A 22,799-nucleotide genomic window follows, 5' to 3' on the forward strand; every position below is an offset into this window, starting at 1 on the left:
ACCATAGTTCTGGGAGAGACCACAGTACACGTCTGGGACCATAGTTCTGGGAGAGACCACAGTGGTCTGCGACAATAGTTCTTGGAGAGACCACAGTGTACAGGTCTGGGACCATAGTTCTAGGAGAAAACACAGTGTACAGGTCTGGGACCATAGTTCTGGGAGAGACCACAGTGTACAGGTCTGGGACCATAGTTCTGGGAGAGACCACAGTGTACAGGTCTGGGACCATAGTTCTGGGAGAGACCACAGTGTACAGGTCTGGGACCATAGTTCTGGGAGAGACCACAGTGGACAGGTCTGGGACCATAGTTCTGAGAGAGACCACAGTGTACAGGTCTGGGACCATAGTTCTCGGAGAGAGCACAGTGTACAGGTCTGGGACCATAGTTCTGGGAGAGACCACAGTGGTCTGGGACCATAGTTCTGGGTGAGACCACAGTGGACAGGTCTGGGACCATAGTTATGGTAGAGACCACAGTATTCAGGTCTGGGACCATAGTTCTTGGACAGACCATTGTGGTCTGGGACCATAGTTCTGGAAGCTACCAAAGTGGTCTGGGGCCATAGGTCAGGGAGACACCACAGTGGTCAGGGACCATAGTTCTGGGAGAGACCACAGTGGTCTGGGACCATAGTTCTGGGAGAGACCACAGTGCACTGGTCTGGGACCATAAGTCTGGGAGACCACAGTGGTCTGGGACCATAGTTCTGGGAGAGACCACAGTGTACAGGTCTGGGACCATAGTTTTGGGAGAGAGCACAGTGTACAGGTCTGGGACCATAGTTCTGGGAGAGACCACAGTGGTCTGGAACCATAGTTCTGGGAGAGACTACGGTGTACAAGTCTGGGACCATAGTTTTGGGAGAGAGCGCAGTGTACAGGTCTGGGACCATAGTTCTGGGAGAGACCACAGTGGACAGGTCTGGGACCATAGTTCTGGGAGAGACCACAGTGTACAGGTCTGGGACCATAGTTCTGGGAGAGACCACAGTGGTCTGGGACCATACTTCTGGGACAGACCACAGTGGACAGGTCTGGGACCATAGTTCTGGGAGAGACCACAGTGTACAGGTCTGGGACCATAGTTCTGGGAGAGACCACAGTGTACAGGTCTGGGACCATAGTTCTGGGAGAGAGCACAGTGGTCTGGAATCATAGGTCTGGGAGAGACCACAGTGTACAGGTCTGGGACCATAGTTCTGGGAGAGACCACAGTGTACAGGTCTGGGACCATAGTTTTGGGAGAGAGCACAGTGTACAGGTCTGGGACCATAGTTCTGGGAGAGACCACAGTGGACAGTTCTGGGACCATAGTTCTGGGAGAGACCACAGTGGTCTGGGACCATAGTTCTGGGAGAGACCACTGTGTACAGGTCTGGAACCATAGTTCTGGGAGAGAGCACAGTGGTCTGGAACCATAGGTCTGGGAGAGACCACAGTGTACAGGTCTGGGACCATAGTTCTGGGAGAGAGCACAGTGGTCTGGGACCATAGTTCTGGGAGAGACAACAGTGTACAGGTCTGGGACCATAGTTCTGGGAGAGACCACAGTGGTCTGCGACCATAGTTCTGAGAGAGACCACAGTGGTCTGGGACCATAGTTCTGGGAGAGACCAAAGTGTACAGGTCTGGGACCATAATTCTGGGAGAGACCACAGTGTACAGGTCGAGGACCATAGTTCTGGGAGAGACCACAGTGTACAGGTCTGGGACATAGTTCTGGGAGAGACCACAGTGTACCGGTCTGGGACCATAGTTCTGGGAGAGACCATAGTGTACAGGTCTGGGACCATAGTTCTGGGAGAGACCACAGTGGTCTGGGACCATACTTCTGGGACAGACCACAGTGGACAGGTCTGGGACCATAGTTCTGGGAGAGACAACAGTGTACAGGTCTGGGACCATAGTTCTGGGAGAGACCACAGTGGTCTGCGACCATAGTTCTGAGAGAGACCACAGTGGTCTGGGACCATAGTTCTAGGAGAGACCAAAGTGTACAGGTCTGGGACCATAATTCTGGGAGAGACCACAGTGTACAGGTCGAGGACCATAGTTCTGGGAGAGACCACAGTGTACAGGTCTGGGACCATAGTTCTGGGAGAGACCATAGTGTACAGGTCTGGGACCATAGTTCTGGGAGAGACCACAGTGTACCGGTCTGGGACCATAGTTCTGGGAGAGACCATAGTGTACAGGTCTGGGACCATAGTTCTGGGAGAGACCACAGTGTACAGGTCTGGGACATAGTTCTGGGAGAGACCACAGTGTACAGGTCTGGGACATAGTTCTGGGAGAGACCACAGTGTACAGGTCTGGGACATAGTTCTGGGAGAGACCACAGTGTACAGGTCTGGGACATAGTTCTGGGAGAGACCACAGTGTACAGGTCTGGGACCATAGTTCTGGGAGAGACCACAGTGGTCTGGGACCATAGTTCGTGGAGAGACCACAGTGTACAGGTCTGGGACCATAGTTCTGGGAGAGACCACAGTGTACAGGTCTGGGACATAGTTCTGGGAGAGACCACAGTGTACAGGTCTGGGACCATAGTTCTGGGAGACCACAGTGGTCTGGGACCATAGTTCGTGGAGAGACCACAGTGTACAGGTCTGGGACCATAGTTCTGGGAGAGACCACAGTGTACAGGTCTGGGACATAGTTCTGGGAGAGACCACAGTGTACAGGTCTGGGACCATAGTTCTGGGAGAGACCACAGTGTACAAGTCTGGGACCATAGTTCTGGGAGAGACCACAGTGGTCTGGGACCATAGTTCGTGGAGAGACCACAGTGTACAGGTCTGGGACCATAGTTCTGGGAGAGACCACAGTGTACAGGTCTGGGACATAGTTCTGGGAGAGACCACAGTGTACAGGTCTGGGACATAGTTCTGGGAGAGACCACAGTGGTCTGGGACCATAGTTCTGGGAGAGACCATAGTGTACAGGTCTGGGACATAGTTCTGGGAGAGACCACAGTGTACAGGTCTAGGACCATAGACCATGTCCTCTCCTGAAGTCAGGTTTTTCAACTGCTTCAACCTCCTTATTTTCTTCCAGATTATAACGCATTGAATATTTTATTCCCAAAAGACATGGTCACTTTTACCCAAGGGAGGAAGGTACTGAATGTCAAATATTTCTTCCTCCTTCCTGGTAAATATTAAATATAGCATGGAAGAAATGACCCCTTCCCTCATCCTCGTAGCTTGTTTAACATGTTGATACAAGAATGTTTCCAGGATGAGGTCTACAAATCTCCAGCTCCAAAAGTCTTCTGTTCTCGCTTTATATGCTTCACAGTCTTTGGATTTCAAGTTGAAGTCGCCGACTATCAACAGTCTTGATCTATCTTTGTCCGCTCTGGCTATAATCTCTCTCATTATTATTATAAGACCTTCTCGTTTACTATCTAGCTCCTCCTTTCACCATGTGCTGCTTGGCGGTGGACTATATGCATTTATGATCATTATTTGATCTTCCTCATAGCAGATCTCTAGTGCTATTATGTCAACTGCTTGTGGATTGGCAGTCACTATTTCCTTCACCTTTAGGTGTTCTTTTACCAGCACAGCAACGCCACCCCCTTTCCTAATTTTTCTGTCCCGTCTCCAAATTGAGTAGCCCCTTGGGAATATGACCTCATTTAAAATAACATCTTCAAGTTTTGTCTCCGTGAGTGCAACAATGTCTGGTGTCTGCAGCTGTATTACATCACTTAACTCCAGTATCTTCGATCTTACTCCATCTATGTTGGTGTATACAATGTTCAGGAACTTGTTCCCCCTCTCCTTATTCTTCACTTCCCCTCTCTCTAGCAATCTTGTTGGTTTGCCTTTTTGTACCATTTTACAGGCCTGCCTTCCTCTATCACTTTGTAGAAAATAGAATTGATTTAGTCTTCATTCCTGCTCTCATTTAAACGTTTTGCCTCTACGAGGTTTAGTTTCAGCTTCTCTCTGTCTTCTCTTGAAAGATCTCGTCTTAACGACCACACTTTCCCATCCTCATCACTTTGTAATTTTCTAGCATTCCTTAGTACTTCTTCCATCTGTTTAGCACCGTTTAGGGTGATCCTCAAAGGTCGATCTTTCCCTTTTACGTATCTGCCTATTTTCCTGTAGTCGCGCACATTCTCTATGGTTGTAAGACCTTCCACGAGGCTTCTACTACTTTCGCTTCTTCAACAGCTTTTTCTGACCCTAGACGTTATCTCCTTTTCTTTGCAACCAAAAATTATCAGAGACTTACTCCGATCAACTGAGTTGTGAATCAATTTCGGGTTACTTACTACAGGCGTCAGGCGTCGTTACTTACTACAGGCGTCAGGCGTCGTTACTTGCGTCAGGCGTCGTTACTTACTTCAGGCGTCGTTACTTACTTCAGGCGTCGTTACTTACTGTCAGGAACAATGTTACGCCTGACAGCTGGGTGGACAGCATTTCGGATTCGTAGTCCTGAGGCCCCGGGTTCAATTCCTGGTGGAGGCGGAGACAAATGGGCAAAAATGATTCTTTCACCCTGATGCCCCTGTTACCTAGCAGTAAATAGGTACCTGGGAGTCAGCTGCTACGGGCTGCTTCCTGGGGTTGTGTAACAAAAAGGAGGCCTGGTCGAGGACCGGGCCGCGGGGACGCTAAGCCCCGAAGTCATCTCAAGATAACCTCAAGATCTCAAGAGAGATGCCAATTCCTTTCTCACTTCCAGCCTAATGTTTGTTTTATCCTGGTTGCTGCAGTGTTTGACTTCCTTTACTGCTTCTTCAGTTTTTTCCTTCTCCTTGGCCACTTGTGCATAGGTGAGTTGCATATCCTTCTTGCACTGTTCTATTCCCTGTGTAACTTCCTCCATCTGTGCTGACAAACACTGTTTCTCCTTGGCCACTGGTGCATAGGTGAGTTGCATATCCTTCTTGCACTGTTCTATTCCCTGTGTACTTGTACATAGGTGAGTTGCATATCCTTCTTGCTCTGTTCTATTCCCTGTGTACTTGTACATAGGTGAGTTGCATATCCTTCTTGCACTGTTCTATTCCCTGTGTACTTGTACATAGGTGACTTGCATATCCTTCTTGCACTGTTCTATTCCCTGTGTACTTGTACATAGGTGAGTTGCATATCCTTCTTGCACTGTTCTATTCCCTGTGTACTTGTGCATAGGTGAGTTGCATATCCTTCTTGCACTGTTCTATTCCCTGTGTACTTGTACATAGGTGACGCATATCCTTCTTGCACTGTTCTATTCCCTGTGTACTTGTGCATAGGTGAGTTGCATATCCTTCTTGCACTGTTCTATTCCCTGTGTACTTGTACATAGGTGACGCATATCCTTCTTGCACTGTTCTATTCCCTGTGTACTTGTACATAGGTGACTTGCATATCCTTCTTGCACTGTTCTATTCCCTGTGTACTTGTACATAGGTGACGCATATCCTTCTTGCACTGTTCTATTCCCTGTGTACTTGTACATAGGTGACTTGCATATCCTTCTTGCACTGTTCTATTCCCTGTGTACTTGTACATAGGTGACGCATATCCTTCTTGCACTGTTCTATTCCCTGTGTACTTGTACATAGGTGACGCATATCCTTCTTGCACTGTTCTATTCCCTGTGTACTTGTACATAGGTGACGCATATCCTTCTTGCACTGTTCTATTCCCTGTGTACTTGTACATAGGTGACGCATATCCTTCTTGCACTGTTCTATTCCCTGTGTACTTGTACATAGGTGACGCATATCCTTCTTGCACTGTTCTATTCCCTGTGTACTTGTACATAGGTGAGTTGCATATCCTTCTTGCACTGTTCTATTCCCTGTGTACTTGTACATAGGTGACTTGCATATCCTTCTTGCACTGTTCTATTCCCTGTGTACTTGTACATAGGTGAGTTGCATATCCTTCTTGCACTGTTCTATTCCCTGTGTACTTGTACATAGGTGACGCGTATCCTTCTTGCACTGTTCTATTCCCTGTGTACTTGTACATAGGTGTGAATTGCATATCCTTCTTGCACTGTTCTATTCCCTGTGTACTTGTACATAGGTGACGCATATCCTTCTTGCACTGTTCTATTCCCTGTGTACTTGTACATAGGTGAGTTGCATATCCTTCTTGCACTGTTCTATTCCCTGTGTACTTGTGCATAGGTGAGTTGCATATCCTTCTTGCACTGTTCTATTCCCTGTGTAACTTCCTCCATCTGTGCTGACAAACACTGTTTCTCCTGTTGAATATCCTTACTTAACCTAGTGTAGTCATTTATGGTTAAATTTGCTTTAACTTCTTCCAAAGCTATTTTTAAGAGTTTATTTACCTCTTCCATGGCTTTGCAGTGCGTTTCCAATTGATTCTTGTCCTTGCACAAGTCTTTCACTAAACCCTCAAGACATAAAACTTTGCTACACAGATGGTCATTACTTTCTTTCAATTTACTGATTATTTCTACATGAGAGTTCACTATAGTATCTAACTTTGCCATCTTGTTGTGTAGACTGCTTATATCAATGCTTTCTTCATTGAATCCCCCAAAATCAAGCTCTGTTTTGTTTTTCCTCTTGCCGGCGGCCATCTTGAATGTTCTTGTCTGCACTGGAAACACTAGGTCATCTTTTTCTCGTCCAATTTTTTCACTTCCCTTGGCACATTCCTGTTATCTCACCTATTTTTCAAAAGCACAATACCTTTATGTTCCCTGGGACACCACTCACTATCATCAACCTGTACTACAATACTTAGGATTGTTAAAATATGCTGGAGCTCCTCTGATGCAAGTGTTGACACGAAGGGTGTCACCTTTTGAATTCCGAAAGAGTGTGTGCTTCAGTGTGATAGGGAAGTGTGTGGGGGACAGTTTGGACGGTGGTATTGTTGTTCATGAGTGTGAGCCTCAGTGTGACAGGGAAGTGTGTGGGGGACAGTTTGGACGGTGGTATTGTTGTTCATGAGTGTGAGCCTCAGTGTGACAGGGAAGTGTGTGGGGGACAGTTTGGACGGTGGTATTGTTGTTCATGAGTGTGAGCCTCAGTGTGACAGGGAAGTGTGTGGGGGACAGTTTGGACAGTGGTATTGCTGCTGAGTATAGGGTTCAGTGTGACAGGGAAGTGTGTGGGGGACAGTTTGGACAGTGGTATTGCTGCTGAGTATAGGGTTCAGTGTGACAGGCAAGTGTGGGGGACAGTTTGGACAGTGGTATTGCTGCTGAGTATAGGGTTCAGTGTGACAGGCAAGTGTGGGGGGACAGTTTGGACAGTGGTATTGCTGCTGAGTATAGGGTTCAGTGTGACAGGCAAGTGTGGGCGACAGTTTGGACAGTGGTATTGCTGCTGAGTATAGGGTTCAGTGTGACAGGCAAGTGTGGGGGACAGTTTGGACAGTGGTATTGCTGCTGAGTATAGGGTTCAGTGTGACGGGCAAGTGTGGGAGACAGTTTGGACGGTGGTATTGCTGCTGAGTATAGGGTTCAGTGTGACAGGCAAGTGTGGGGGACAGTTTGGACAGTGGTATTGCTGCTGAGTATAGGGTTCAGTGTGACGGGCAAGTGTGTGGGGGACAGTTTGGACAGTGGTATTGCTGCTGAGTATAGGGTTCAGTGTGACAGGCAAGTGTGGGGAACAGTTTGGACAGTGGTATTGCTGCTGAGTATAGGGTTCAGTGTGACAGGCAAGTGTGGGGGACAGTTTGGACGGTGGTATTGCTGCTGAGTATAGGGTTCAGTGTGATGGGCAAGTGTGGGGGACAGTTTGGACGGTGGTATTGCTGCTGAGTATAGGGTTCAGTGTGACAGGCACGTGTGGGGGACAGTTTGGACGGTGGTATTGCTGCTGAGTATAGGGTTCAGTGTGACAGGCAAGTGTGGGGGACAGTTTGGACAGTGGTATTGCTGCTGAGTATAGGGTTCAGTGTGACAGGCAAGTGTGGGGGGACAGTTTGGACGGTGGTATTGCTGCTGAGTATAGGGTTCAGTGTGACAGGCAAGTGTGGGGGACAGTTTGGACGGTGGTATTGCTGCTGAGTATAGGGTTCAGTGTGACAGGCAAGTGTGGGGGACAGTTTGGACAGTGGTATTGCTGCTGAGTATAGGGTTCAGTGTGACAGGGAAGTGTGTGGGGGACAGTTTGGACAGTGGTATTGCTGCTGAGTATAGGGTTCAGTGTGACAGGCAAGTGTGGGGGGACAGTTTGGACGGTGGTATTGCTGCTGAGTATAGGGTTCAGTGTGACAGGGAAGTGTGTGGGGGACAGTTTGGACGGTGGTATTGCTGCTGAGTATAGGGTTCAGTGTGACAGGCAAGTGTGGGGGACAGTTTGGACAGTGGTATTGCTGCTGAGTATAGGGTTCAGTGTGACAGGCAAGTGTGGGGAACAGTTTGGACAGTGGTATTGCTGCTGAGTATAGGGTTCAGTGTGACAGGCAAGTGTGGGGGACAGTTTGGACAGTGGTATTGCTGCTGAGTATAGGGTTCAGTGTGACGGGCAAGTGTGGGCGACAGTTTGGATGATAGTGTGCCAGACAATTGCATGAGAATGACCTTAGACCAAGTCTTTCTAACATTCTTACGGAAGATCTCATTACCATGACCATTCCCAGAAGGGGTTGCTAGGCTATGCTGATGATTTACCATTAGTCGTCACAGGTCCTTTACTTTTGAATGAAGCACAGAATGCACTAGATAAAGTAATATCTGAATACAACATATTAGGGCTAAAAATATCTGCACAAATGTACAGCAATGAGAATCGGTGGCAACACTGGACAGGCACTTATGCCTTCAACCCTCAGTGGGTTACATAATATCAATATCTTGGAGTGTGGATATATTCTAAAATGACGTTCAAGAAGCAAGTTCAATATCTGAATGAGTAAGGAAATTCTCAACTGAATATAATTAGAGCAATCACAGGGCCCTGTCTAGGAGTGGGACACAAAGTGTTAAGAATGTTCCATGCTGTTTGTTCTATGGAGGATTATGCAGTGCCGACCTTACTCACTCTTTCTCCAAGCCAGTTGGCGTAAGTTGTGGTTATTCAAAATAATGCAATGCCAGTTGTGACGGGGGCTCCCAGATGGATAAAAATATTAAGTTTAACATTGGAAACCAAACTAACATGAGTGAAATACGGATAAAAGGGCTTATTGCAGGCATGCTGACCAAGAAACAGTTCACCTAAAGTTATAATCAATGCAGCACTAAACTGGGGGCAGAAGAGCTTCCAATAGTATTAGGTGGACCTAATGCATCAAAATATTTGATATCACAAATACAATCACTAATTAAGGTGTCGACAAAATACACACAGACTTTGTTATGCAGTCCCTTTGGGAACTGGTGCCAGCAGACTAAGTTATGGCTCTTGAAGGGACAATCACACTAACCCTCATCTCTTAGAGGCTATGACGCATCATTGTACATATGAATATAGAAGCAAATTTGGTATTTGTCAGCCTCGCATACCTCTCAGATGGATCATTCCCTGGTAGGAATACCAGGAAACGTCAGCACTGTGAAGAGATGCCCATCAGACCACTGGAACGTTATCTAACACAGTGTAGAGTTACAAACCCAAAATGATTCAGGTGAGATTAACAGTGCAGATGAAGTTGTTAAACACGTTGGATAATCTTACTGAAGCAAACATATGGTAAAATAAATACTATATAAATACTCATCCACCACCTAAGATAGTAATGAGTAATGCTTGGTGTGCCAGCCAGAGGCTTAAGGACTATGAAGCCAACATATGGGTCATAAATTACTCATCCGCCACCTAAGATAGTAATGAGTAATGCTTGGTGTGCCAGCCAGAGGCTTAAAGACTATGAAGCTAACATATGGGTAATAAATTACTCATCCGCCACCTAAGATAATAATGAGTAATGCTTGGTGTGCCAGCCAGAGGCTTAAGGACTGTGCAGGAATATCCCTGTAAAAAAGTGGTATTACTTTTCATGAGTGAGAGTTTCAGTGTGGCAGGCAAGTGTTTAATTACGCAAGTGTGGTTACGGGATGAGAGCTACGCTCGTGGTGTCCCATCTTCCTAGCCATCTGTCATATAACACCCAAGTGTGGTTACGGGATGAGAGCTACGCTCGTGGTGTCCCATCTTCCTAGCCATCTGTCATATAACGCTTTAAAACTACTGACGGTTTTGGTCTTCACCATCTTCATACTTAATCGTGTTCCAACCGTCTACGACTTCGTAAAAGGGAATTTTCTTATATTTCTTCGGCAGCTGTGTTTAATTATTTTAAATCTATGATTTCTTGTTCTTGAAGTTCCAGGTCTCGGGAATTCTTCCCTATCAATTTTGTCGATTATCGTGACTATTTTGTACGTAGTGATCATGTCGCCTCTTTTTCTACTAAGTAGTAAACTAACAATACACTAGGGGCATCTAATGTATTGGGCAGATGTCTAGTGTTTAGGGCAACTGTAAACCTTGCCTTGGTTTACAGCTGCCCTAGAGTACGATATTTTTCATGAAAAAAGTCGTGAGTATCGACTTTTCAGTATCGACTTTTCAGTACTGAAAAAAGTTAGTGTCAACAGTCGTGATTTATCTTTATCTGCTTGTACAATAATATCTCTCATGACCATTATGAGACCCTGTCGTTTGTCATCCAGTTCTTCCTTTGTCCAAGTGTTGCTTGCTGGTGGGCTGTAGGCATTTAAAATTATCAGCTTATCATCCTGATTTCAGACCTACAATGCCATTATGTCAATATCTCGAGGGTTTTCAAATATTAATTCTCTTACCTTCAGGTGTTCTTTCACCAGCTCAGCCACTCCTCCTCCCTTCCTAGTTTTCTTGTCACGTCTCCAAACTGAATAGCCTCTTGGGAATACAACTTCACTTAATATATTTCCTTCAAGTTTCGTCTCTGATAATGCATCAATATCTGGGACCTTAAGCTGAATTATATCTTGCAACTCCAAAGTTTTTGATCTCTCTCCATCTATGTTGGTATATACAATTTTCAGGAACATGTTCCCTTTTCCTTTGCTCTTTACTCCCCCTTCCACTAGTGATTTTCTTGCCTTGTTTTTATATACCATTTCACAAGCTTTCCAGTCCCTGACACTTTGTAGAAAAAAAGAATTTGTCTTCTTCATTTCTATCCCCCATTTAGACATTTTGCTTCAATGAGGTTCATTTTCAGCTTTTCTCTGTCTTCCTTGGAGAGGTCTTGTCTTATCGACCAATGTTTGCCAACCTCATCACTCTGCAAAATTTCCTGGCATTTCTAAGCACTTCCATCATGTTTTTCACTCCATTAAACATCACCCTTAAGGGGCGGTTCTTGTCTTTCTCATATTTTCCTATTCTTCTAAAATCACTGACATTTTACTTTGAGTCTTCTCCTAAACCTTCTATTTTCTCTATGATTTTCATCTCTTCTGCTGCTCGGTCCACCTTAGAGGAAATTTCCTTCTCTAAACATCCAAAAATGATTATGGACTTACTTCTATCTGCAGTGTTTTGTACCAGTTTACTGTTGGTAACCAGTTCTTTCCTAATTGTTTGCCTTATTTCTGCTTCTTGTTGGTCATTTCTGGTTTGACTTCCGAACATTCTTCCTTGATTGTCTCTTTCTCTTTTACAACTTGGGCATATGTCTCTTTTATTTCTTCTTTATACTTTTCTAGTTCTTTATTAGCTTCCTCTATCTGAGTTGCCAATGATGTTTCTCGTTGTATCTCCTTGCCTAACTCCATGTTAGCCCTCAGACTCCCTTGGAGTTGTTCACCATACGAGTCTATTTTCTTGTTAATTTCTTCAAATTCCCTACTCTTCACTTTCCATGCCTTATTATCCTTGACTAGTTTCTTGATGTGTTCCTCCTGTATCCTTACCGTATCAGTCATGCTGGTAATTTCCTTATCTTGCTGGAAAATACTTCCTTTTAAATTACAAAACTGAATCTTGAGATCTTCATTTTCTTGTTCTAATTTAATAACGTTTTCTTCATAATTCTTTAGCAAGTCCTCAATAATCATTAATCTGCCAAGACAACCACCTTTCATTGCATCTTGTGAGAAACCTGCAAAAGATGCCTTTTCTGGGGTAGTGTCCTCCCCTGTGGTGGCGGCCATCTTTGTTGTTCTACTAACAATGGTGGTGATGGATGGTGGTGATATGGAGGAGTTGGTGAAGGAACACAGCGAAGAGCTGAACACCGACCAACTTGTAGCCCTTCACAAAGAGCAACAACAAGAAACAGCTGAGGAAAAATCTTGAGGGAAGGAGGAGGCAGCAGTAGAGCATGTCCTTTCCTCATTAATTAAGAAAATGTTTGCAGTATGGGGAGAACTGCAAAGTTTTGCTGTAAAGTGTCACCCAGATAAAGCTGTAGCAGGCCGTTGTATTGACCATTTTAATGACAATGTGATGTCTCACTATGGAAGACAAATGCAGACTAGAAGCACTGAACAGTGTACTTTATATTGGCCCCAGGTGAGGTTTTTCTATCCAGAACCTTCCCTTGATCCCTTTCCTTATCAGAGGTCTTTTCTCACACAGTTTATAAGCTGTGTGGCTTATTTTCTCCTGTTCCACACTGCATAATGTGGCATTTATTCACATTGCACTCCATCAGCCACGTGTTAATCCATACACTTATTTTGTCCAGGTCATCTTGAATGGCATAACAATCATCTAATAGCTTAACATCAGCAAACATGTTCATATAATTGTGTATTTCATGTGGTAGATGGTTCATATAGATGATGAACATTACTGGTACAAGAACTGAACTTTGTGGTACTCCACTAGTAACAGTTCTCCAGCCAAAAGCTTTTTTTCCAGTTTAAATAAATACAGTCAACCCATCCCATCCTCATACACATTACGTCGCTTCTCGCTCGTATGCGCACTAAGTCTAAAAATTGCCGTACTAGAAAATGGAAGCAGCTCACAAAAGTGACATACGTTCCGTTTTCTGTTTTGGGACCTCTGGCTTAGTCTGTTAATTTAAAGTGTCATCTAACCTAATGGTTTTCATGACGTTTAGAACTTACCTTAGGAGAACTTGCTGCTCTCCTAACCTACCAGAGGACCCAAAACTTGCTGCTTTGGTTCCATTTAACTTATTTTGGAAATCGAATTTCCATTTTTTTAAAATTCCAATATGGCAATTTTTGGCCGTACCGCATACGAGCAAAAAGTGACAAACAGTAATGTGTAAGAGAAGTGGTTGAATCAACCACCTTTCCTGTAAAATCTCTGTGGCTCTATTATGGAAACTAAGTAAGTTCGTTACACTGGATCTTCCCGTTTGAAGCCGTACTGTCTCTTATATCATTTATCTCCAAGTGACTTTTTACCCATCTGGTTTTAATTATTTTTGTGCCCAGAGTTGTGACTACCATTGTGCTCAATGTTACAGGTATATAACTGAGTGTGTCTTCTCTGCTACCATTTTTGTACATTGGAACTATGTTTACCTTTTTCCTAATACTGTATCTGCTAAGTTTCCTGTCAGTAAAGATGCCTGAAAAATTAATTGAAGTGGAATGCTCAGCGCAGCTCAGTTGCATGATCTCTCAGACCCCAAGGTGAAAGTCCATCTGGACCAACTGCTTTCTTCCTAGCCAAGGATTGCTATATACACACTAAATATAGTGTCAGCCCAACTATTGTAAATACCTTACAGATTTGTGGTGCCTAGGACAGTGGCAGAAAAAGATACAAGTATGACACCATTTGTGAGAGCCATGAGGGGAGGCGGTGGGCCGAGGATCACACGTCACCAGGAAGGCCAGACAGCGTTCATAATGAACCATTGGCGGCACAAGGGACCTCCACCAGCACTATCTCACAACTACACCAATGATGCCCCTCTAAGCACCAGCCAGGAGTACATTGTCAACCTTGGTCTCTGGATGACGGCCACACTCCAACCTTTCTCGCGGTTTGGCATCAAAGTAAGTCAAATACTATTTATTTATTTATTCATTTATTTATTTATTCATATATATATATATATATATATATATATATATATATATATATATATATATATATATATATTAGTATATTTTGGTAGCAGTCTTTCCTGTAGACATATATTATTAAATATGACCGAAAAAGTAAGATTAATAATTCTAACACGAATTTTCGAAACCCCACTGGAAAGCCTGGAAACCCACTTCGGCCAATCATTAGCCAGATACCCACACCCACGTACAGACTGGCGAAGCGACTCAACGGCCTGCTGACTCCTTATGTTCCTTGCGCCTTCAGCCTGAAGTCTCCAAAGGAATTTGTTGACTTACTGCGGGGCACACGGGCCACAGGGATAAGAGCCTCGTTGGACGTAGAATCGCTGTTTACCAACGTACCTGTGGACGAGACAATCGGAATGATAGCCGAAAAGAGTGTATCGTGATCCAGCCTGTACTCCTCTTGACATGCCAGAAAATATTCTGAGGAAACTACTCCAAGCTTGTACTAAAGAGGCACCCTTCTTGAGCCCGGATGGGCACATGTATAAGCAAGTAGATGGGGTCGCCATGGGTTCTCCCCTAGGTGTCCTGTTTGCAAACTTCTACATGGGTACCATCGAGAAAAAAGTCTTAGTCGACATGAACTTGAAACCGGCCATATACTGCAGGTATGTTGACGACATTTTTACACAGGTACCTGATGTCAGACATCTGCAGGAGCTGAAGGAGGCATTTGAGCAGAGTTCCGTGCTGCGTTTCACTTACGAGATGGAAAAGGATGGGAAGCTGCCCTTTCTAGATGTAACAGTCATGGAAAAGGGCGGAGGTTTCCACACTGCAGTCTACACTAAGGAAACAAACATAGGAATGTGCCTAAATGCCAAAAGCGACTGCCCTGCCAGGTACAAGAGGAGTGTTGTTAACGCATATGTCGACCGTGCTCTCAGCCACAGCTCAGAATGGAAGCAAGTCGACGAAGAACTCTGTAGGGTAAGGCAGGTCCTAGTCAATAACGGCTTCTCCAATGGTTTCATCGAAGACATCATAAGAAGGAAAGTGAAAAGCCATGCAACCTCTGAAGAGACAACTAACACAACACCTATACCCCCTATTAGACTATTTTACAGGAACTTCTTTTCCACAGCTCATAAAACGGAGGAAAGGGTCCTGAAAGATATTGTTAATAGAAACGTTATCCCTACAGACAAAAATCAGAGGATACAACTGACGATTTACTATAAAACCAGAAAAACGGCCAGCCTTCTCATGAGAAACTCTCCAGACACAAAAAAGAACGCTTTAAAAGAGACTAACGTCGTCTATGCCTTCAAATGCCCACTTGGGGACTGTAAGCTCCAAAAAACCCAGTATATAGGCAAGACAACAACATCTCTTTCTAGGCGTTTAACGATGCATAAGCAACAGGGCTCCATTAAGGAACATATAATCTCTTCCCACAACCAAACCATCGCCAGAGAAATCCTAGTAAACAACACAGAAATCATCGATAGATACAGCGATAGCAGGCGGCTTGACGTTTGCGAGGCACTACACATCAAGAAGTCAACACCAGCAATCAACAGCCAATTATTGCACAACTATATTCTACCCACCTCAAGACTCTGCTCCAATATAGAAGCATCAAGAAATATGGACCAATAGGCTTTCTACAAACACTTCTATTCAATACCCATTGTTTGTGTTCTGTCTTGTGTTGATACTTTTAATATCCTATTAATATCCCCTCTTGTTCTGTCTTGTGTTAATGCCACATCACCCCTCCCACCTCACTCAAATGTAGATATAAAATCAGAGATACGTAAGTTCTAATCAGTTGTGTATTTGTGAACTAAAGTCTTTGAAAATGTAATAAGTTTTACGAAACGCGCCTGTGTCGCGTCAGACTAGAAATAAAAATTAATTTTGGAGAATTGATTTTTGATTTACCTCCAACAGTGAAGCGTAATGTACGAAAGATTGAGAAAATTCGTGTTAGAATTATTAATCTTACTTTTTCGGTCATATTTAATAATATATATATATATATATATATATATATATATATATATATATATATATATATATATATATATATATATATATATATATATATATATATATATATATATATATATACAAGAAGATACATTGGGTTTATACATATACAAGAGAGATTTGTAGGTATATTAAAGCACATAGGTTGGTCAGATTGATTGCATTGACAGCTTGAATGGTAATTTAACAAAGATTAATAGGCACAACACAGCATATTGCTAGCACTTATAAGACAGCAATGATCACAATGGTAAAGTTGTTTGGATTAGGTACATAAAGATTGGAAGATTGGGTAGCACTATATACAGAGCAATTTTAAAGCACAGAGTAGGAAACTATGAAGATGAAATTAGGTACATTTTGGTTTTGTTTTTGAATGAGGCAAAAGTTGGACAACTTTTCAATCCATTAGAGAGTGAGTTCTATAGACTGGGTCCCTTTATTTGCATAGAGTGTTTACACAGATTAAGTTTGACTCTGGGAATATCAAAGAGATATTTATTTCTGGTGTGGTGATAATGGGTCCTATTACATCTGTCCAGGGGGAGTTTCAGAGCATGGTTTGCATTTAAGAACAGGGTTTTGTAAATGTAGTTGACACAAGAGAATGTGTGGAGTGAGTTTATGTTTAGCATGTTTAGGGATTTAAACAAGGGGGCTGAGTGTTGCCTAAAAGCAGTGTTTTTTATTGTTCTGATACCAGATTTTTGGTGGGTGATGATGGATTTGAGGTGGTTTGCAGTGGTTGAGCCCGATGCACAGATACCATAATTAAGATAAGGATAGATTAGTGCATAATATAATGAGAGGAGAGCAGAGTTAGGAACATAATATCTGATTTTGGAGAGTATACCAACTGTCTTAGGGACTTTCTTAGTTATGTGTTGAATGTGGGTGCTGAAGTTGAGTCTCTTGTCTAGGAATAGGTCAAGAAACTTTCCATCATTTTTATTACTGATATTAATATTGTCTATCTGTAGCTGAATTGCATTTGTTGATTTGCTTCCAAATAAGATGTAGTAGGTCTTTTCTATGGTTAATGTTAGTTTGTTGGTTGACATCTATAAGTAGACTTTTTTTAATTCATTATTCACAGCATTATTTAGTGTGTGTGGGTTGGGGTCTGAATAGTTGAGGGTGGTATCATCAGCGAACAATATAGGTTTAAGAATATTAGAGACATTATGCAGATCATTGATATACATAAGAAATAGGAGAGGTCCCAAGATGCTGCCCTGTGGCACCCATACGGTTATTGGCAGAGTGGGAGAGGTTATATCATTGATGGCTATATATTGGTGTCTGTCACTAAGATAGGATCGGATATAGTCCAGGGCATGGCCTCGGATTCCATAATGGTGGAGTTTAAGTAAGAGGTAGTTGTGATTAACAGTATCAAAGGCCTTTCTCAGGTAGAAAGGTTGCCCCCACATATGGGATACAAGCACCACACAGACTCACATATGGGATACAAACACCACACAGCCCCCACATATGGGACACAAACACCACACAGCCCCCACATATGGGACACAAACACCACACAGCCCCCACATATGGGATACAAACACCACACAGCCCCCACATATGGGATACACACACCACACAGCCCCCACATATGGGATACACACACCACACAGCCCCACATATGGGACACACACACCACACAGCCCCCACATATGGGATACAAACACCACACAGCCCCCACATATGGGATACAAACACCACACAGCCCCCACATATGAGGCACAAACACCACACAGCCCCCACATATGGGACACAAACACCACACAGCCCCCACATATGAGGCACAAACACCACACAGCCCCCACATATGGGACACAAACACCACACAGCCCCCACATATGGGACACAAACACCACACAGCCCCCACATATGGGGTACACACACCACACAGCCCCCACATATGGGATACAACACCACACAGCCCCCACATATGGGATACAAACACCACACAGCCCCCACATATGGGATAGAAACACCACACAGCCCCCACATATGGGATACACACACCACACAGCCCCCACATATGGGACACAAACACCACACAGCCCCCACATATGGGATACACACACCACACAGCCCCCACATATGGGATACACACACCACACAGCCCCCACATATGGGACACAAACACCACACAGCCCCCACATATGGGATACACACACCACACAGCCCCCACATATGGGATACACACACCACACAGCCCCCACATATGGGATACACACACCACACAGCCCCCACATATGGGATACACACACCACACAGCCCCCACATATGGGACACAAACACCACACAGCCCCCACATATGGGACACAAACACCACACAGCCCCCACATATGGGGTACACACACCACACAGCCCCACATATGGGATACACACACCACACAGCCCCCACATATGGGACACAAACACCACACAGCCCCACATATGGAATACACACACCACACAGCCCCCACATATGGGACACAAACACCACACAGCCCCACATATGGGGTACACACACCACACAGCCCCCACATATGGGACACAAACACCACACAGCCCCCACATATGGGACACAAACACCACACAGCCCCCACATATGGAGTACACACACCACACAGCCCCCACATATGGGACACAAACACCACACAGCCCCCACATATGGGATACACACACCACACAGCCCCCACATATGGAGTACACACACCACACAGCCCCCACATATGGGATACACACACCACACAGCCCCCACATATGGGACACAAACACCACACAGCCCCCACATATGGGACACAAACACCACACAGCCCCCACATATGGGACACAAACACCACACAGCCCCACATATGGGACACAAACACCACACAGCCCCCACATATGGGGTACACACACCACACAGCCCCCACATATGGGACACAAACACCACACAGCCCCCACATATGGGACACAAACACCACACAGCCCCACATATGGGATACAAACACCACACAGCCCCCACATATGGGATACACACACCACACAGCCCCCACATATGGGATACACACACCACACAGCCCCCACATATGGGGTACACACACCACACAGCCCCCACATATGGGATACACACACCACACAGCCCCCACATATGGGATACACACACCACACAGCCCCCACATATGGGATACACACACCACACAGCCCCCACATATGGGATACACACACCACACAGCCCCCACATATGGGATACACACACCACACAGCCCCCACATATGGGGTACACACACCACACAGCCCCCACATATGGGATACACACACCACACAGCCCCCACATATGGGATACACACACCACACAGCCCCCACATATGGGACACAAACACCACACAGCCCCCACATATGGGGTACACACACCACACAGCCCCCACATATGGGATACAAACACCACACAGCCCCCACATATGGGATACACACCACACAGCCCCCACATATGAGGCACAAACACCACACAGCCCCCACATATGGGACACAAACACCACACAGCCCCCACATATGGGACGGACACACACCACACAGCCCCCACATATGGGATACAAACACCACACAGCCCCACATATGGGATACAAACACCACACAGCCCCCACATATGGGATACACACACCACACAGCCCCCACATATGGGATACAAACACCACACAGCCCCCACATATGGGATACACACCACACAGCCCCCACATATGAGGCACAAACACCACACAGCCCCCACATATGGGACACAAACACCACACAGCCCCCACATATGGGACGGACACACACCACACAGCCCCCACATATGGGATACAAACACCACACAGCCCCACATATGGGATACAAACACCACACAGCCCCCACATATGGGATACACACCACACAGCCCCCACATATGAGGCACAAACACTACACAGCCCCCACATATGGGACACAAACACCACACAGCCCCCACATATGGGACGGACACACACCACACAGCCCCCACATATGGGACACACACACACCACACAGCCCCACATATGGGACACACACACCACACAGCCCCACATATGGGATACAAACACCACACAGCCCCCACATATGGGGTACACACACCACACAGCCCCCACATATGAGGCACAAACACCACACAGCCCCCACATATGGGACACAAACACCACACAGCCCCCACATATGGGACGGACACACACCACACAGCCCCCACATATGGGACACACACACCACACAGCCCCACATATGGGACACACACACCACACAGCCCCACATATGGGATACAAACACCACACAGCCCCCACATATGGGATACACACCACACAGCCCCCACATATGAGGCACAAACACCACACAGCCCCCACATATGGGACACAAACACCACACAGCCCCCACATATGGGACGGACACACACCACACAGCCCCCACATATGGGATACAAACACCACACAGCCCCACATATGGGATACAAACACCACACAGCCCCCACATATGGGATACACACCACACAGCCCCCACATATGAGGCACAAACACCACACAGCCCCCACATATGGGACACAAACACCACACAGCCCCCACATATGGGACGGACACACACCACACAGCCCCCCCTTATATGGGACACACACACCACACAGCCCCACATATGGGACACACACCACACAGCCCCACATATGGGATACAAACACCACACAGCCTCCACATATGGGACACAAAACTCTCGCCTGAGGACCACAAAGAAAATTGTGCACTTACCATATGCTACACTTCCTAACTTCTGAACTCTTTCTAAGTACATAGATGGTGAAATACTAAAGTAATTGTTAACTATCTTAGCGAGACCAACGTTGTAATATGTTGTATGGTGTTGTATGTATGGTGTTGTATGGTGTTGTATGTATGGTGTTGTATGGTGTTGTATGGTGTTGTATGTATGGCAGTTGTACGGTGTTGTATGTATGGCAGTTGTACGGTGTTGTATGTATGGCAGTTGTATGGTGTTGTATGTATGGCAGTTGTATGGTGTTGTATGTATGGCAGTTGTATGGTGTTGTATGTATGGCAGTTGTATGGTGTTGTATGGTGTTGTATGGTGTTGTATGGTGTTGTATGGTGTTGTATGGTGTTGTATGGTGTTGTATGTATGGCAGTTGTATGGTGTTGTATGTATGGCAGTTGTACGGTGTTGTATGTATGGCAGTTGTACGGTGTTGTATGTATGGCAGTTGTATGGTGTTGTATGTATGGCAGTTGTATGGTGTTGTATGTATGGCAGTTGTATGGTGTTGTATGTATGGCGTTGTATGTATGGCAGTTGTATGGTGTTGTATGTATGGCAGTTGTATGGTGTTGTATGTATGGCAGTTGTATGGTGTTGTATGTATGGCAGTTGTATGGTGTTGTATGTATGGTGTTGTATGTATGGCAGTTGTATGGTGTTGTATGTATGGCAGTTGTATGGTGTTGTATGTATGGTGTTGTATGTATGGCAGTTGTATGGTGTTGTATGTATGGCAGTTGTATGGTGTTGTATGTATGGCAGTTGTATGGTGTTGTATGTATGGCAGTTGTATGGTGTTGTATGTATGGTGTTGTATGTATGGCAGTTGTATGGTGTTGTATGTATGGTGTTGTATGTATGGCAGTTGTATGGTGTTGTATGTATGGCAGTTGTATGGTGTATGTATGGCAGTTGTATGGTGTTGTATGTATGGCAGTTGTATGGTGTTGTATGTATGGCAGTTGTACGGTGTTGTATGTATGGCAGTTGTATGGTGTTGTAAGTATGGCAGTTGTATGGTGTTGTATGTATGGCAGTTGTATGGTGTTGTATGTATGGCAGTTGTAAGGTGTTGTATGTATGGCAGTTGTATGGTGTTGTATGTATGGCAGTTGTAAGGTGTTGTATGTATGGCAGTTGTATGGTGTTGTATGTATGGCAGTTGTATGGTGTTGTATGTATGGCAGTTGTATGGTGTTGTTAGTATGGCAGTTGTATGGTGTTGTATGTATGGCAGTTGTATGGTGTTGTATGTATGGCAGTTGTATGGTGTTGTATGTATGGCAGTTGTAAGGTGTTGTATGTATGGCAGTTGTATGGTGTTGTATGTATGGCAGTTGTATGGTGTTGTATGTATGGCAGTTGTATGGTGTTGTTAGTATGGCAGTTGTATGGTGTTGTATGTATGGCAGTTGTATGGTGTTGTATGTATGGCAGTTGTATGGTGTTGTATGTATGGCAGTTGTATGGTGTTGTATGTATGGCAGTTGTATGGTGTTGTATGTATGGCAGTTGTATGGTGTTGTATGTATGGCAGTTGTATGGTGTTGTATGTATGGCAGTTGTATGGTGTTGTATGTATGGCAGTTGTATGGTGGCCATATCTCAAAAAGCACATCAATACACTGGAAAAGGTGTGAAGACATGCAACTTAATGGCTCCCAGAATTGTGAGAGAGCAAAGAGGAGAAGTTAGACACCTTAAATATGCCAAAGTTCGAAGAAGAAATAGTGGCGATAGTAACAGGTGTACTGGTATAGACAATAGTGGTGATAGTAACAGGTACAGGTGTACTGGTATAGACAATAGTGGTGATAGTAACAGGTGTACTGGTATAGACAATAGTGGTGATAGTAACAGGTACAGGTGTACTGGTATAGACAATAGTGGTGATAGTAACAGGTACAGGTGTACTGGTATAGACAATAGTGGTGATAGTAACAGGTACAGGTGTACTGGTATAGACAATAGTGGTGATAGTAACAGGTACAGGTGTACTGGTATAGACAATAGTGGT

The 22,799-nt window shown here is 44.9% G+C and overlaps 1 protein-coding gene across 1 annotated transcript in view; it reads left to right on the forward strand.

Moving 5' to 3' along the window:
- LOC138373364 (uncharacterized) overlaps nt 1-22,799 on the forward strand; it is a 110,585-nt gene that overhangs the window by 18,847 nt on the left and 68,939 nt on the right. Inside the window, exon 3 of the mRNA XM_069339564.1 lies at nt 13,654-13,924. Coding sequence (XP_069195665.1) covers nt 13,654-13,924 — 271 coding nt within the window. The remainder of the gene's footprint in view (nt 1-13,653; nt 13,925-22,799) is intronic.

The sequence above is a fragment of the Procambarus clarkii genome, chromosome 5, assembly GCF_040958095.1.
Source record: "Procambarus clarkii isolate CNS0578487 chromosome 5, FALCON_Pclarkii_2.0, whole genome shotgun sequence".
NCBI classification, from domain to species: domain Eukaryota; kingdom Metazoa; phylum Arthropoda; class Malacostraca; order Decapoda; family Cambaridae; genus Procambarus; species Procambarus clarkii.